Source organism: Vulpes vulpes, chromosome 2 (assembly GCF_048418805.1).
Source record: "Vulpes vulpes isolate BD-2025 chromosome 2, VulVul3, whole genome shotgun sequence".
NCBI classification, from domain to species: domain Eukaryota; kingdom Metazoa; phylum Chordata; class Mammalia; order Carnivora; family Canidae; genus Vulpes; species Vulpes vulpes.
The window spans coordinates 89,350,549-89,368,545 of record NC_132781.1 but is presented as its reverse complement, the minus strand read 5'-3'; the positions used below and the strand labels follow the sequence as shown (position 1 = coordinate 89,368,545).

At 36.3% G+C, this 17,997-nt stretch overlaps 1 protein-coding gene across 50 annotated transcripts in view; it reads right to left on the bottom strand.

Moving 5' to 3' along the window:
* PARD3 (par-3 family cell polarity regulator) overlaps positions 1-17,997 on the bottom strand; it is a 646,585-nt gene that overhangs the window by 194,622 nt on the left and 433,966 nt on the right. For all 50 annotated transcript variants that reach the window (XR_011999915.1, XR_011999914.1, XR_011999912.1 and 47 more), the window contains one exon: positions 13,065-13,292. Coding sequence is in view for 45 of the 50 variants with exons in the window: in XM_072749213.1 (XP_072605314.1) it covers positions 13,065-13,292 (228 nt within the window). In the remaining 5 variants the exon portion in view is untranslated. The remainder of the gene's footprint in view (positions 1-13,064; positions 13,293-17,997) is intronic.

Here is a 17,997-nt window from a genome sequence, read left to right as displayed (position 1 = left end):
AATGCAAAGAAAACAAGCAGCCCCTCCTCAAGTGCTCCCTTTCCTCATGGATAAGGATAATGTAGATCTTACTCTGGCCCCTCATTAATTTGTGAAATTACACCATTCACTAGTAAGCACACCAATACCAGCACAGGGACTTCTCTCTTCAGGCTCCCAAATATGTGCATTTGTGATTTCTGCACACAAAAGACTGGATTGTTACAGTCTCTGTAACTTCTTCTTATATTGTCATTATATAAGGCCAACATCATAAGCAAAAGCTACTCTATCTTCTAAGGCCAACATCATAAGCAAAAGCTACTCTATCTTCTAATCCTAAATAACTCTGCATGAAAATGTGTAGATCAATAACTTCACACTCTCTTGAAGTTTGCAGATAAAACATCTGCTTAGTAATAAGAATATTCTATTCTTTGAACCAATGCTCTGTAAGCATATGGTCCAAAGGCACTTCAATACCCCAAAGTTTTTGATTTGAAAGAATGACAAGTAACTAGGGTAGGTTTCCTCCTACCAAAAGAATTTTAAGAATTTATTAGGTAAAAAAACAATAAATGTATATATTAACAGCCACTCTGATAAATATTTTCTAAGATCAGTTGCCTAGGATTTTCTTCCAAATATATTAAGAATTATTAGGGCTTCGGATTACCCCTTAACTTCTGAGGTCATCTTATTCTCCTGCATCAACAAATAAAGTGTGAATTAATGTTTTTGAGCTTCTTTTAACACAGAACCAAATAGAACAGTTAAGCCTTTTCCCAATATTTCACAAAGAACTGACCTCTAAGTCAAGTTAATATATCTTCAAGTGAAATTCAGTCTTGCCTCTCCACCACCAAGGGACACTTGAGTTAGTAATACACAATACCAAAGTATAATAAGACCAGTTAAAACAAACTTGGTATCTTAGTGTTCTGCTGTTAAGCCCTCGAGAATCTGAGAAAAAATATTATCAATATGGTATGACCACTTCAAATTAATACAGTTTTTAAAACAATGCCAGCTAATTAGCAAAATACAAAAAAAAGTGTACAATTTCCTTTGTTGACACATTTGGTTAAAAACATGAGTCAATATATTTCTCATGCCAGCAGGTCATGCCTTAGAATAGCTAAAGAATAAAACCATCACCACATCTAAATCCAGAAACATACTTCAGAGGTCATTTAGTCCAACATTTTCCATTTCTTGCTGAGAAAGGTGTGGGGTAGCATACTGCCAGTCCAGGGATCTTTCTAGTATTATGTTCCATACAGTTATACTTCAGCAAGACCTTCATGCATTTCTTTCATCAACTCTGCTGTTTGTGATTGTTCAATTCCATGCTCCATACAACACACATCGAGGTAATCTATCACCCAGTCACTACACAGTCTGCCTAGAAGATAATTCCCGGTGTCGGCACCATATTTCAGAAACCTATTGTCAATCCTACATATTCATTCAATGCCATGACTTGTGGCTCATGTTGATAAAATCACTCAAGAAGCTAGATCAAATGTACACAAAACTGTAGGACTGGCCAGGAACCACAGAAATGACTTTTGAAAGGTCTCCTTCTGCACTGGTTATCTAATTGTGAACCACTTTCCTGCTTCAAAGGATGCGGCAGACTTTTAAAAATTTGTTTGTTTTTTTTTTTCCTCTTGGTTAATACAAATAGGAATGGTGCAGACTTGATACAGAAAGCCTGTTAAAACTTTCAGATGGGCATTGCTATTGAAAATCCCTAGCCTTACAAATAAATGCTGAGTTTTAAGGCTATAATTTTTTGTAGTCTACACAGAGCAGTGAAAGAATATTCTGGTCAACTACCCAAAGATGTGCTATTATAGGTAGCCTTTTCATATATGAATCTCCTAAGAAAATATAAATATAGCTTTAGCAGGATTGAAGCACCTAGTCTGACACCTTTAAACATGGTTGTGCCCTACCTGATTGCCAACTGCTGTTTCAACGCTTTGGGAAACCGGTATGGTCTCAACTGTGAGATAATCATCCAAATCATTATAAAACAATTCTCAGAAATTCTTGGGAACTATAAAACCTAGGTCTGTTGATACACTCAAGATAGATAAATGGATGCTAATGAATTTTCTAAAATTCCCAACAAGCGAAACCTCTTTTACCTACACTTCCAAAACTCTCTGTAACAAACTTTTATCATTGCACTTCTTAAATGATATGATTACATGTCTGCCTTCTAGTCTCTAAATTTCTAAAATGAGGACTGCTAGGCAGACACACGCAGATAGCAGATGAAAGACTACCAGCAAACCTGACTCATAACTTTATCCCAACCAAACTTTTCTCCAATCTCTAGGTATTGCCATTCCTCTAGTTTCAGAACAATACCTACTTCCCTCTAATCAAGCCCGCCAAAACTAGCCACACCTCAACAACAGCAACATCAGGAAGGCTCACTGTACTTGGTTTAGCTCTAAGCAGGTTCTGGTATCTTTTTATGCGATTACTGTTAGTGCTATACGTGTTGTCTAATGGATTTTATAACCCTCTACAATACTGAAACTATAAACAAAAAAATGAGCTCAATAAATGTAAATGACTTAGTCTTCCACAGCAACCATTATCATAAATCATGGATGGAAGTATCAGTAGCAGTTCTGCTAGTTTTCTGCCTAATAGTTTTGGCAGAAGTACAAGGGGCATATGTCTGCTCTTGGCTTGGTAACAGAATAAAGGCAGTGTCTTCACAACTGACTATATGCTGAATTCATATTTATTGCCAATTCTTTTCATATTCCCAATAATTTTCTGGTGTATGTAATACAACTTATTTTCTAAATTGAGTGAAACAGAGAAAATTGGTATTAAATTATTTATTAACTCCGAGTTTTGTAACCTCATTTTATAAAATCAAACATCCTAGCTCAGTTTCCTGCTCCGAGCAAGTGGACTGTTTTAAAATGATACTTGCACATTTGAGAATTCTTTATGCTTAATCTGAACATTCTAATTTAGATAATACATTATCACAGAAACTCTTCTGGGAGTGTACTGATTTAACTAATCCCTCTGAATGCCAACTAATTAAAAATATTTAGCAATATGTGGCTTCCAATGTACAAACATAAGATGTTCTTTTAGAGTATCATAGTATATATACTTCGAACTCTAACATTATTTGATATAAAAAAGTAAGAACCTTTCATTTTACCTTGTCCCCATGCAGAATTATGGTGGTTATCAAAAGCTTAAATAAATTGGCTACACATGTATAATTGTTTTAAACATGTATATTCGAGGTCACTGATAATACTGGTCAGATTATTTTTTTAAAGTTCTACAATCTTTGTGCATGTAATACCACCCTTATAATAAGATACATAAAATACTGTTATTCCCTTAAACTTAAAGAAAATAGAAAAAAAATCATATAAACAATTTTTCAAGTAAGAAAAGTACTGGCAGTAAATAGCTTGATCAATTGTGTTCCTGCTGTAAATTATAATACAAGAACTAATTACAAACTTACATTTAGATGATCTATTTTAAATGCTATGTTATATATTTCTTCTCTTTAATTTTGGTCCTTACAGATGATTTGATTTCCTTTTGCAGATAGCCTACACAAAGAAACATGATTATCTCCTTCCAAACAAATAGAAATTTCTATTTTTGACTAACACTCCTGCCTACTTTAACCTGCTCTATGCACTAAACTTTCCCACATGATTACCTGTGAAGGCAGATACTTTTAAAAGTTTCTTTCTGAAGAAGGTTTAATGTGAAGCTGCTCATTTCTCTTTAATGCAGCACCATCATTCGGCAATTAAAACATACCTAATTACCATGTTTTTAACAGATGCAAATGCAGCTCAATTAAAATTCTAGTCCATGTTACAAATTAAGCTACTTAATTCTGCAAGGTATCATGGTAGGACTGGGTCACCAAGAAGTTTGGAAAAGATTGGGCACTTATATGTTAATGATTATGGAGGAAATGACGTTAGGTTTCAAAAGAAATTCAAAAGTTCTGCAGCTTCCACTATAAATAAATACTTCTATCTAGTCCTCACAAACATTTTCCTAACAAAAATTCATTTGAGGGGTGTCTGGATGGCTCAGTTGGTTATGCATCTGCATAGGTCAGGTCATGATCCCTAAGTTCCAGGATCAAACCCCATGTCAGGCTCCCAGCTCAATGGGAAGTCTGCTTCTCCCTCTCCCTCTCCCTCTGCCCCTTCCCTTGCTCCTTCTTTCTCAATCCGTCTCCCTCTTTCTCTCTCTCTCAAATAAATAAATAAAATCTTATAAAAAAATGACTCTAAACCACATGTTCCTGAGAGTCTTTCTGTCTTTTCTCCCCCCATTGCTACTGTAGATACTGTAATGGTCTCCGTTGGTTGCTTATCCACAATCATTTTCTTCCTTTCTTTCTAATGGATCGTTGATCATGTTCAGGAAGCAATCTAGCTCTAATAGGTTAATTCAGTATTAGACCAACTTATGGATGCCTGCCACTTGATTTAATAGTCCAGTGTTAGTAGTCTGAGCATGGCCCCCTCTGCCTGGATAGGCATATTTCCATCCTTGGGGAGATAGCTCACTCCCTTCTGGAAGAAAGTAAAAGGCATCTAAGCTCTGCAATTACCTTCTGGATAAGCTGAACTGTAGCTAGTGCAGCCAAAAGGGCAAGAAGATGATGGCTCTTGGTAACACCACTGGGCTATGAAATCAATGGTCCCTGAAGACGCCCAACTCCAGACCTCAGCTATGTAAGACAGTGCATTTCCTCATGGTTTCAGTTGGTCTCAGTTGGATTTTCTATTAAATGCAGCTGAAAGCATCCTAATAGGTACATTGCATAAATCAAACTTTAGAGCAGCTGTGGAATATCTAAAGTCTATCACAAGTATGAGAGTTAAAAGTTAATATAATTCTGATAGCTGTGACAACTTTGCTAGAATTAAATGATTTGTTCAGACTTGCTACTAGAGTTAAATGAATTGTTCAATAGGTATAAACAGAGAAAACAAAACAAAAATGATAATATTACTTCTTAATCACCAGTAAATAAGTCCTTTCCTCTGAGGGCATAGCTCAAAGAAGCATCGTTAAATATTTGTTGACTGAATAAGAATGATTGAACAGAATCAATCATATGGAAAACTATCTTTTATTGTTCCCTATTTATAAAGGAACATCTTAGGTATTAGAAATACCTAATGATTGAACCACATATTGAGTAACTTATAATTTATTTTAGAAGACAAAGAATTAAATGGAATAATTATACACAGGATGACTAAGTCTCAGGAATTTATCTTCTTAAAACTAAAAATGAGTATGTTCAAGCAAGACATTAGTAATTGGAAAATTTCACTAGACTTAGCAAATCCACTTATCCCTACCAATTTCTACTGATTCATCTTAGGTTAAAAAAAAAAAAAAAAAAAGGTAATAAAAATACATGAAGCCTGGACTCCCAAGCACTGCAAAATCCTATGCAGGATTCAAGAACTTTGGGGATATAAAAATTATTTTTGTTTCTTATTTTAGTTGAATATTTTGACTTTGGAAAAGAAGAGAGATGTGGAAAATGAACAGCTAGTGATACAGATGGTGTCGAATAACAGGATCTGCTTTTCTGGACTCTGACTTTTAACATTGGAATGATGAGCTCTTGGCAATGGAAAACTTTTTCAAAATGTTGAAAAAAAAAAAAAAAACAGCTGCCATGAAACCTGAAACATGAAGAATTAAAAAGCTTTTACTCTAAAATGTGGGGTGGGAATAATAACTGATGTAATAAAGAACCAAGAATCTGACTATGAAAGGAGAGAAAGATATGAAGGAACATGTGACATTTACCAGTGCTATCACAGGAGTGGTTTCAGCAACTGGAGGACAGGTCAAATAGATGATTCCAAAAATACTCTAATGTAAAAATATTTAATTCATTATAAAAAACAACAATAACTGTTTATGTTCAAATGAAGAGTAGCTAGAAGGGTGAAAACAATTAAGATCACTCTTCCAAAGAACTGAAGACTTAACTACCAAAAACCATTTTGGGCTTCTACTTTTATCTTCCAAACTCCCTCCAACAAAACAGGTAAAATGCTCAACATACTGGTAAAATATCAACTCCATTATTCTTCCCTTCCCAAGAGAATGCTACAGAACAATGAGGGTCATACCCTCAATTTTCTGAAACCCTGCACATTTACTTTGAGCATCTAATTGATTTTTACATTCAAATGATGGTGCACAATAGATATTGCTTCCTGTCCATAGGGACAATGTATAGTGAAGCTGAAGGCATTCCTTTCAACAGACCGAATGGATTGGTTACACAACCAAACGGTAGCACCGATAACTCTACTGTTGGAACTTCCACTAAAAATTTATTTTTGAGCTTGGTGTCGAAACTAGGTTTCAACAATACACAGAATATTATTTATAGTGTCAAAGAAATTCCAGGTTACTGCTCTTACTCTTTTAAGTAAAAAAAAATACAAAAACAAAAATAAATAGCAACTCAACAAAGTGCAAATGTGATAAAGAAGTGGATGGCTAGCCAGGCTCTATTTTGTTACTTATTGAGAAATCAAAGTGTCTACCTCCCAAAAGCCAGTGTTGTAACTATCAAGCCAGTCCATACAAGGAATCCACAAAAACTTCTTCATGTTAAAAAATGTTTTATACTGTAAGTCTCAGACACATTCTATAGCACTTTAGAAAGTCAAAGGATGACCAGATTGCTTGGGAATAAGTTTCTTGAAGAAGGAAGACAATCTAATGTACACATAAGAGGGTAGAGGCAAAGTTAGGGGGTAGTAAGAAGATACACCTTATGGAGATTACACAAGTCTGAACAAGAACAAGCCAGGGGGTTTGAAGGACAATGAGAATAAGAATGTGATTACAGAGCTTACTCAGCAAATCTAGAGATGCAGGACCAATTAGGAGATCCTAACAATAACTTCAGATATTAAATAATGAGGATCTGGACTAGGTTGAACAGAAGGTATGAAATTAGTAGATTTCATGAGGAAAAATTAAGAAAGCTTGGTAATGGAGTGATTGCACAGTACGATGATGATTCTAAGTTTCAGAGCCTGGAAGCGCTAATGAGAAAAATCACATCATCATCATCTATCTTTATGAGATGCTAAGCGTGTAAATGCAGTTCTTCCTTTTCTCTGGCATTGCCAAGTAGCATTACTCACCTGGATTATTGCATTACTAGTATATAACTGATTTTCTTGGGCACCAGTACGGCTCACTTACCACCCCATCCCCAATAGCAATCCCCGATCCTACAACCCCAGCAATCATACTTACTTGAAATTCTTCAAAGATACTTTAAGGTCCTTCATATAAAATGCAAATAATTTCAACAAAGTTGTCTGCGATTTTTCTCCTGATTTCACTTAAATCTTATTCCTCATTATGCTGTCACCTGCACTATACACATCAACCTTAATCCAACTATGGCAATCCAGAGAAGGTCCCCACTCTGTATGTTCTGTCCCTACACACGGAGATAAAGACCACTCAAGCAATGGCACTCAACTCCACTAACACCTCTTCTGGGAAGCTTTCTCCCCCCTACCTCCCTTTCTGCTCTAATCCACATAAGCTAAGTGGGTACCCCAAACTTTGGTGCCATGGTAACCTGTGCACTATGATAGCCCTTAACCACGTTACTTCTTAAGTATCAGTTTATCCACTGGGTTGAATTACCCCATGGCCCTCAGGAACTTACAGCCTAAAAATCAGATTTTAGGTGCCACAACTCATGAATATACGCTTAAATACTTCAAAGTAGCTTTAGTGTAGGGGCTTTCCCATTCGGAAGTTTAGTATTCTAGAAAAAGTCACAGGACTATGAATCAGAAAGTATGCATTCAGTATGATTCAGTTTCACAAGTATGCCCTTGGTCAACTATGTAAATACTTTTTCCTTATCAAAAAGTGGTTAAAATGAGGATTCTATAATTCAAATACTTCAGATGTGACTTTTTGTTGTACTTTTAGCTTAAGTTAATATTCACCTACAAAAAGAAATAGGAGGAATAGCTTTGGCGACTTCACATGCTTACACTCATATTGCGTTGAGAAACTTCCTAAAATTAATCAAAGTTTTTTTTTTTTTTTCTTAAACTGCAGGTGATATTTAAGTATACAAAATGGCTTAAAAGGAGAGGACAGGCAGGGCACCTGGATGGATCAATGGATTGATTAAGCAGCTGCCTTCAGCTCAGGTTGTGATCCCTGGAATCCAGCCCCACATCGAGCTCCCTGCTCAGTAGAGAGTCTGCTTCTCCCTCTGCCCCAGCATCGCCCCCACAGTCATGCTCTGTCTCTCACTCTCTAATAAATAAATAAATAAAATCTTAAAAAAAAAAAAAAAGAGGGCAGGCTATTCCTATTCCTAGCATTTTAAGAACAAATTTTTTTATAGATTGACATCTGATTATCTATATTAATCAAATAGGTACTCTTGTATAAAGTACTTTGACTTTGAAACCCACATCCTGAATTCTGGCACAGCAGATTTTCTATAATCTAATGGACTTTGCTTAAGATAAAATTAGACCTAGTTTGCATATTTTGCTCAAATAGGTAGTACTGAGGAGTGGCTATGAGGGTGTAGAATGCTGACTACAGAAAATCTGAGATATCAACCGCAATAAGCTGTTTTATAACTAATAAACAAAAAAATTACCCCAAACTCTCTCATATTAGCTGATTTACTAACATAAATTTACTTTCTTCAAATCTCACATGGTTACCCTAAGTTTTGTATGTTCTGGAGCAATGTCTTTTCTCATCTCCTGATGAGAGAGACTATAAGAAAGTGGGCAAGCTACTCAAAAGCAATCTGCCTCCCTGTTTTCACATTTAAAATTATAAATTAGATCTATCTTAAAAATCAGTAGGTACAATTAATAAGACAGTATTTGGTTTCATATGGTGTTTCACCTCCCGACCCAAACAAAAAGCTGTTTCTGCACTGACAGTAAGACTTAAAATTGGCAAATTTTAACAGAAAAAAAAAAGGGACCATATATTTTTCAAGAAGAAAACAAAGCAATGTTATTGCATGTGTTTTCTCAGTAGTAACAGAAACTGATTTATTATGGGAGATGTAGAAGCCACTTGCTGAGAGCCAGGCAGGGTAGGTAATTTGCATAGAAGAGGGAGCAGATTGTAGATGCCCTGACCTGTCAAGCACAGGTAGGGCCCCGGAGATAATGGGTCCCAGAATACAAAGCTCCATCTTGATCCAGACAGACACACAACATGGAGAGGCCAGATGGATTAAATGAGAGACAAAAACGCTGGCTCCTGCCATCTCCGCAGGAAGAAAGGAAGTGTTACAGAAGATGACAGATACCAGATTCCACACGGAGCCCCCCCAGTCCCTGGCCCCCTCTGCGGCGCCCGTGCCATGATGCCCACACCGCTGAGGACAGGAAAGCCTGTTCGAGCCTGAAATCCAGTCGCCAGGGAGACGCCAATCACACTGACAAGAGCAACCAAGCCCGCCCGTGCCTCAGCATCTGACAGGGGAGTGTGGCACGGGGCCGCCCGGCGGCCTGGGCTCCGGCCCTCGGACCACTGCCCGACCCGCCCAGGGCGCCGCCCAGCACCCACAGGGCTGTCCGCAGCCAGGGCTCCTCTCTCGGGGCCTGTTCAGCAGGGAGGGGCCAGGTGCACCGGCCGGGAAAGCGGCCCTGCCACAGGCCCCAGCCCTGTCTGCCCCGCACTACGGGGCCCGCCTCGACCGCGATGCGGAGCTCAGCCACACAGGACAAGGTGGATGCCGGGCGGCCCCAACCGCAGAAAGTGCGTGGACCAGGCCACGAGAATCCTGTAGCCGGGCTCGGAAAAGCATAGGGTCCAGGAAACCAAGGGAGGAGCTGAGGGAGCCGGCCTTTCTCACAGCTCGGGCCACAGATGCCCTCTCTGCCTCCAGCCACATGCCACGGTGATGGCCTAAGGAACACCAGCAGTAGCACAAGCCTGAGGGACTCTGATTTTTATTTTTATTTACTTATTTTAAAACTATTTTATTTGTTTATTCATGAGACAGAGAGAGAGGCAGGTTCTGTAGGACTAGATCAGACATGGTGCTATCTTCCCTTGTGGGCCCTACAGAAGCTGAGAGATTAGCAGACAGGATTTAGGCCGGTAAGTGAACGGGTATCCAGAATCTTGCAATGTTAAAACCAGAAAGGAACTCAGAAACCATGCAAATCATCTAAACCAGAGCTTTTTAAGAATTTTCTAAAAAACTGCAGCAAACTATGCCTTATTACCATTAAACTTTACAGAGAACCGCAATGTATTAGAAGTTACTTTAAAAACCCACAAGTGCTAAGACAACAGAGGGGTGACAGCAGGGTGAAGGGTGAGGCTGGTGGCTTTGCAGAGTCCCAGCTACTCAGCCTCCCCCAACTCCTGGGCTCCCAGCTGAGCTCCCCTCCCAGCCAGAGGTCATGACATGCATTTTTGAAAATCAATGACCTGGTTGTCCAAATCTTGTTTCACAATGAGGAACTTAAAGCTCATGGGTTTTAGGTAGTTTGACCATAAGCCCAAAATTATCAGAATTATGTGGACTAGGATGCAAGTTGCCTGAATGTCAGTTCAGTGGCCACTCCACTCCACTGATGCAATCTCAACAATGCAGGCTGCAAAAGCTTGAAATGTGTAATAGCTGCTTTGCTTTCTTTCCTTCCTCCCTTTCTTTCTCTTTTTTTCTTTCTCTTTCCTCCCTCTCTTCCTTCCCTCCTTCCTTCTCTCTTTCTCTTTCTTTTTTTGTATCCTGAGTTCAACAGACTGGTCTAGGGAGAAAAATGATAAAAATCAGGACTCTGGGAAAACACAGGACTTTGTGGTTGTAGATGCACACATCACAAAGGTCTTTCCCATTTCTCGTCTAGAACTTAACCTATGGTTTAAAACGTAATTTATCTACCTGCTTATTTTTATCTCAATGGCAGCTGAATGAAAAAGGTTTAATAGGGACCCCTAGGTGGCTCAGTTGAGCATCTGCCTTCGGCTCAGGTCATGATCCTGGGGTCCTGGGATGAGTCCCACATCGGGCTCCCTGCAGGGAGCCTGCTTCTCCCTCCTCTGCCTATGTCTCTGCATCTCTCTCTGTGTCTCTCATGAATAAATAAATAAAATCTTTTTAAAAAAAGGTTTAATATCAAGTACTTAAGCCAGTTATTTCAAATTATAAAGGGAAACTATGTTCATATAGGGACAAACTTAGTTGTCTAACCACCCTGGTGAGAAACTCTGAAGGCTGTCCCTATAGGGATTAAAAACATGCCTTGTATTGATATGATTCCATCTCCTGATGCCTTTGAAATGAATGTTATAAGTGAGAAAATTACATTTTATGAGTGAATTTAAATAACATTTTAACCAGAACAAAAAAAAAATTCAAAAGCATCATAAATTGTAGAAGCTTTAAAAAAGAACTACTACTGGAGGGCCAGAGTACTATATTCGTATTAAATATATACCCAGGACAGACAGAAGCAAGATGCTTCTACAGTAGGGCTACACAAGCCACAGTGGTCAGCTGGAAAGGAACCACTGATACAGTGAGGTAAACTCAAGAGGGTGGAAATTACGTATGACTCAGGATCTTGGAGCCCAGACTTGGCAGCAAAAATATACAATATGTTCTTCATCTGGCAAGAATAGGTTGTATACATTTGAAATCACTGGCTGGATAGAGGTAAAAAGCTCCATTCAGCTTGAGCCGGAGAATTAGGTAAAGGGCCAGGAAGGTGGGGTGGGGTATAGCAGTTCTCCAAGTTTTGCTTTGCATGCTGTTATGGTAGTGGGATTCATCTTCCTGGAACACATTATTACATGTAACAGGCAAAATGACATAATTTCACTTTAAGTCTCCTCAGAATGTGATTTTTATCTAAACTTTTCTTTCTCACCACAACCTTCTTTAGGTATTTGTGATAGAAGCAGTTTACCTGAAAGTTAAATTGCAAGTAAATTAGAATCCACTTAAATTATCTCTGGTCTTTGCTTGAACTTTGAGCAGCAGTGTCTTTAACTTTTCTAACAAAGGTTAGATGCATAGAGTCACATTTGAAGTTAAAAACTAAAATATAAAGTGGTATTATGAACAATATAAGCTAATCAACAGGTTTTACTGTTAGGACTCTTGAGGCTTTTCTCTTATAAGTAAATATACTACTGAAGTTGTTTCCTGATTTTTAAAGCAAATGGAATGGTTATTTTTATGAATGTTTAACTATAAAGACAGCTTCCCCATAACACTGCACATATTTTTAAATGTTACTTTTTTTCTCAATATTCTATGGAAAACCTATTGCTCAATATTAACATTTGACTTTCAATAATCTTGGCTTAAAATATTTTGTGATTTTGAAATATATACATACACAAATATGCTAGTTCAGATAAAGGAAAGCAAGAGTAATTGATAAAAATAAAACAAAAATACATTTTCAAAATCACAGATCATTGTATATATTTGCTGGAGTTATCACATTATACCAGTGGTTTTAATTTTAGTCTCAGGATAACCTTAAATTCCTAAAAATTAGTAAGGATTCAAAATAATTTGTATGTGGATTATCTCTATCAATATTTACTGAATTAAAATTGAAAGGATCTAAAACTATTATTTTATAAAAATCAAAATTTATCTTAACAGAAATTACATTTTTATAAAACGATAACTGTATTTTCCAAAAACAGTGAGTACAAACAATGGCACTGTTTTACATTTTAGCAAATCCCTTACTATGTGGCTGAAAATACAGATTCTTCTATCTGTTCTGCATTCAATCTATTGCAATATCAAATGACTGGTTGTTGCTAGAAAACCCAACCGTGTACTTGTAAGAGAACAAGGGTAAAAAGATAAATGACATTTTATTATTATGAAAATAGTTTAGACTCCATTGATTCCTCTGAAGGATAATGGGAACCCCTAGGGTTCCCTGGAGCATACTTTAAGAACTGCTGCTCCATAGAGTCATTTATAATTGCTATTCTTGCAGATATTATAAACTTACATGTCTCCATGCCTTCATCATCATCATCTACTGTGGGTTTATCATAAGACTTGTCGATGGCAGCTCTGAAGCTCTCATTGCATCCCCTTCCTCTGATTATCCGTGGCCGTGGGCGGTGGAAAGGAATATCCCCGTTCAAAGTCACCTCAGCAACTGCCGTCTGCAGACTCTCTAATGAGCTTGACTTCTTCAGACCCAGGGAAGGTCCTACATCTCTGCTGGGGGAACCTTGGAGATATACAAAAATTACATGTTAGTTAGACAGTGGTGAATATTATAAATGCATATATAATAATATAATGAATATTATATATTCATCTGATATCTACAGATTGTGGAAATCACTCACTCACTGAGTTCTAAAGTGTAGATGGAAATGTCATAAAAAGAAAGTAATAGTAACTAATTTTAACACTTCCCAAATATATATCAGATTTAGTTGATTTTTTTCTTTCCATTTTTTTTCTTTCTTTCCATTTTTAGCTCAAGAAATAATTTAGGTTACATCACGTGCTCCAGGTATGTAAAGAACCTAAAGAACCAGAATAACCCAGAAGTTCACTTGAAAAGTAGGAATAATGAGAAAGCTAAAATAAGCAACCAAGAGTAAGCTTTGTAACTTAATTAAAATCATTTATGGGCAGTCTAAAGTTATTTACAGAAAAAATTCAACTTTCATCTCAAGGAGTTCCATGAATTCTTTTCCTCATTACATGGTGGGTTCACATAGCTTGGTAGATACATAGAGTACAAAAGACTACTTGTCACCAATACACTTAAGGGCACCTTGGCACTAGGCAGAAACCTGGTTCTGGGACATACCTATATTCTATGATGGCAAGAGCAATGCAAGAGTTGCACAGAAAGAAATTATGCAAGGGTTCTCATTAGGTAGCAAGAAAGGAAAGACTACAGAGCTGAATGTGAGTATGTGGATCTCCAGGCTCAGAAATAATACCTGCTTGAGGAATAAGGAATGAGCAGAGGAAGAAAACTTAAGAATTCACGAAGAAATTTTCAGCAGGATGGCAGGGGAGAACTCAGGGAATGAACAATTTGGCTCTGTTTCTGGAAGATGTAGGGCAGGGGTCTTGAGTTTTAGAAGGCAATCAAAATAGATTTCTTAAGACAGCCTCAACCATCACTGCCTGACTCAGCACTCAGCAGTACGTGAAGTTGGCCTCTTGATGACCCAAACACCAGCTCTGCACCACCACCTGGGAAACCCAGGTTTCTGAACTAGCTTGTCACTTACACTGTTAAAAAGGCAGGTATGAAAAAACGGGAAGATCGAAGAGAACAGGTTATTTATCTATGCATGGGGTCATCAGCCCCTATGTTAATCAATAATTAAGCAGCAGCCTTGATACGCTATCACCTAGAAGGCAAATAATTATGACGTGGGCTTAGCATGGCTCACGGTAGAAAACAGAATAAAAGGTAAACTGAGAGTCAAAACAAGAATTACTTCTTTAAGATTCATTTACATTACATCTTTCAGCTAATTTTCACAGTGGGGTAGCAGTTTTTAAGTTAGAATAAATATGTCAAAAATGTAATATAGGCAGAAAGGCAGACAGATGATTCTAATGAAATAATATCCCATCAATTATCATGCTTGGGAGAAAAAGATGATTTATTGAACTTTCTCAGGGCAGAATTATATATATTTGATTATTTTATGACAAAAATTCACATGAAAAAGTTTCCTTCCAAGATGATCAATCTTTTCCTCTAGATAGCACTATAATTTTTGATAAGTTCATGTTCTAAATACCCATAAAAGTCATGTCACAGGAAGGAAAATGAATTTTGTTCCAGAACTAAACAAAAAGTAAGAAATCAAGGAGTCAAAGAAAACAGGAACAGATCACTTGCAGGCAGGAACAGTGACTTAATATTTCCTAAAATTAGCACTGGGAAAATCTTTTTTGGAGTAACTCATGTGTATCAATTTCCATAACCTACCAGCTGCATTTTGAGTTCTATAAACACTTTAAGGCAGATATTGGCACTTTTGGGGGAGCACAAAAGACATGTGTATGTATATATATATATGTGTGTGTGTATAGTCATATCTATCTATATTTCTCTAATAAAGATTTCATGCTTCCGGTAAAGATTTTCATAAAAACATCACTTAGGTATATTAAGTTTTTCTTTATGAAAAGTTAGCTAGATTTGACTTAATGTACTCAGAGCGCTAAACATTTTAATAATGAAATCCAGAAATAGGAGGAGTATTCATTAAAGTAAACGTCTATGTCTACATAAACAAAGGCAAATCTGGTGAAAAAAAATGAGGAAAATATAAAAAAGCAACAGATATTTTGTAAGCATACTTTAAGACTTACCTATCTACTTTTCTCTCTGAAATTGTAACACTGCAGTATGACATTTTGGCCATGGTGTGTATTGTGTGTATACAGGAAATCAATGAATTATTGCCTCTGTATTTATGTATGGTTGAATAATCTTCATAGTAAAAAGTTATACAAAAAGGTCAAAATTTGTAATTTGTGAATCTATAAGAGGGATCAGCCAACCATTAGCCAAATCTGGAATGTCCCTTTGTTTATATATATTCTATGGCTGCTTTCATGCTACATCAGAACTAAGTCATTGTTACAGGGACTGTTTGGTCTGCAAGGCCTACATTATTTACTAGCTGGTCCTTTACAGAAAGAGATTTTGAATTTGTAACATGGATATGATACATTCTAGTACATTGTTTGTCAAGCTTTAAACAAAGGTTTTCTTAAGTAAAACGTTAAGATTCCTGAATGAGGGTTACTGAGAACTCTGACATGATACACAGCATTTACTAGGGATGAAAATTAAAAACGCCTTTCTCTTTATAAAGTATGGGCAAAAAAAATTAGTCTTATTTACACACACACAAAATCAACATCTTTTGATTTTAAAATAATATTCTAAAGCTCTTTGTAAATCTTTCAAGTCATTAGGATACTTAGCTCATTTTTTATATTCAAGGATTAAACTGTTAGAAACCCAATTCTCTTCTTACACTCTCTTTTCTTTCACAAAGAAAATTTACCTCCCAAATATCATCACAGATCCTTAGATCCATAAATAAAGGGAAAAATCATAATCATACTATTTTCCTTATCCCTATTTTCCTACTCCTGCCTACTGATACCTCTCTTGCCAAAAAAAAAAAAAAAAAAAATAGAGGATGTCTTTTGCAAGGGCAAAAGGAAATGGAATTCAATTTTCATTATGAAAGGCTTATGGCTAGACAGATGATCTTTGCTGAAATGCCACTGTGGCTCTACCAAAAACATTTGGACTGCACTGTAAAATCATGATCAACTTAGCAATTCAAGTGAAGTGAAGAGAGAAAAATAACTGAAAATCTGTTCATTGTCCAATATTGCAGCGTGGAAAGGATCTAGAATACACTTTATTCCTTTAGATTTAAGACCAACAGACCAGAAGGTACTTTGATGTCTAGCTAATAATTTAGCGTTGCAAGGTTTTCTAGTTTACTTTGGTAGGATCGATGTCACATAGTGGGGGAAATAAAAGAAAAAAAGGAAAAAGCTCTTTTTTATCTATGATCTAACATTTAAAACACAATAAAAGCACAAGATTCAATTAGATTATCAAATCTGCCTTCTCTCTATGAAAGTTATTCTATGTGTTCAATTAAACTCTAGATATCAACAGTATTGTTTTTTTAATTGCAATAGTGCTCTTTTCCTTTTAGTAAAAGTGAGTTTGTCAAATTAAATATTTTCCCGACTTTACCTGACTGGCAATAGCATATAAAGTCATGTTCTTTTTTATAAACATTAACATGGACAGGGCTTACTTCTTTAAAAGTACTGAAGGCTATTAACTCCAAAGCTAATTACTAATTTACATATACGAACTATCAAATAATTTTCTTTAGCCCTGTTTCAGAATTTCAGTGAATTTCATGTTTGATCAGAGAAATAACTACATAAAAAGGGCTGAAACTATAGTTAATTGCCTTGCACTACAGTTAATCCTATGATTTATTGGATGTAATTTTTACAATCTATCTTTTACTCTACAGAATGTGAAGACTCCAACCATGTCCACAATAATCTTTACATATGTATATAGATACACATTTTTCAAGCAGGCTAAAACTAATTACTACTGCAGGTTAAAAAGGTGAATTGAAGCTAATTAGTGCTAAGTGATATGACTACATCATACTGGATCTAGAATAATTAAAACACTATTCCAAACTTACAATAATAAATCATAAATACGCCATTTACAAAGCACATTACTTTAATTACACATGAACACTTTCCTGTGATAATTTTCATAAAATAACATAAAAAGTAAATTCTAATATAATGAAAAAGCCAGTTCAACATAACCTATTGATGCTATAGAATGATCTAGGCAGCATTTTAGAAGCAAGCCCTAATGAGTTAAAAAACAAAAAACTTTAAAATAGGTTCACAAGGTCGAGAAGCTGTATTATATAGTCTAACTCAATATCAGACAACTATGAGCTAATTCTTATATCTGAAGAACTCAGGTTTTCTGAGCAGCTAAAGAAAGCAACATTGGATGCTATCCTTCAGTGAAAAATATTTATATTTATGCTATTATCCTTCAGATCAAAATCACCACTTTGAGGATCATTGGACATCAAGCAAGGAATCTAGTAAATGACTCAAACACTTAAGAATCTCCTAGAAGAGATCATGTTCTCAGGATTTTGATTTTTATTTAATTGCAACAAGACACCCCTATGCAAATACAATTAAAATCTAGGTTGTTTTAGCATTTTTGAAACACTAAATTGTATTTGCGCTTAGTATGTACTACACCAATAAATTCCTAACAAAATTTTTCTTTTCTTACACAATTTGATTTCCTACAATGAATCTACACAAGATTGGAATATTTATGTTTACATGCAATA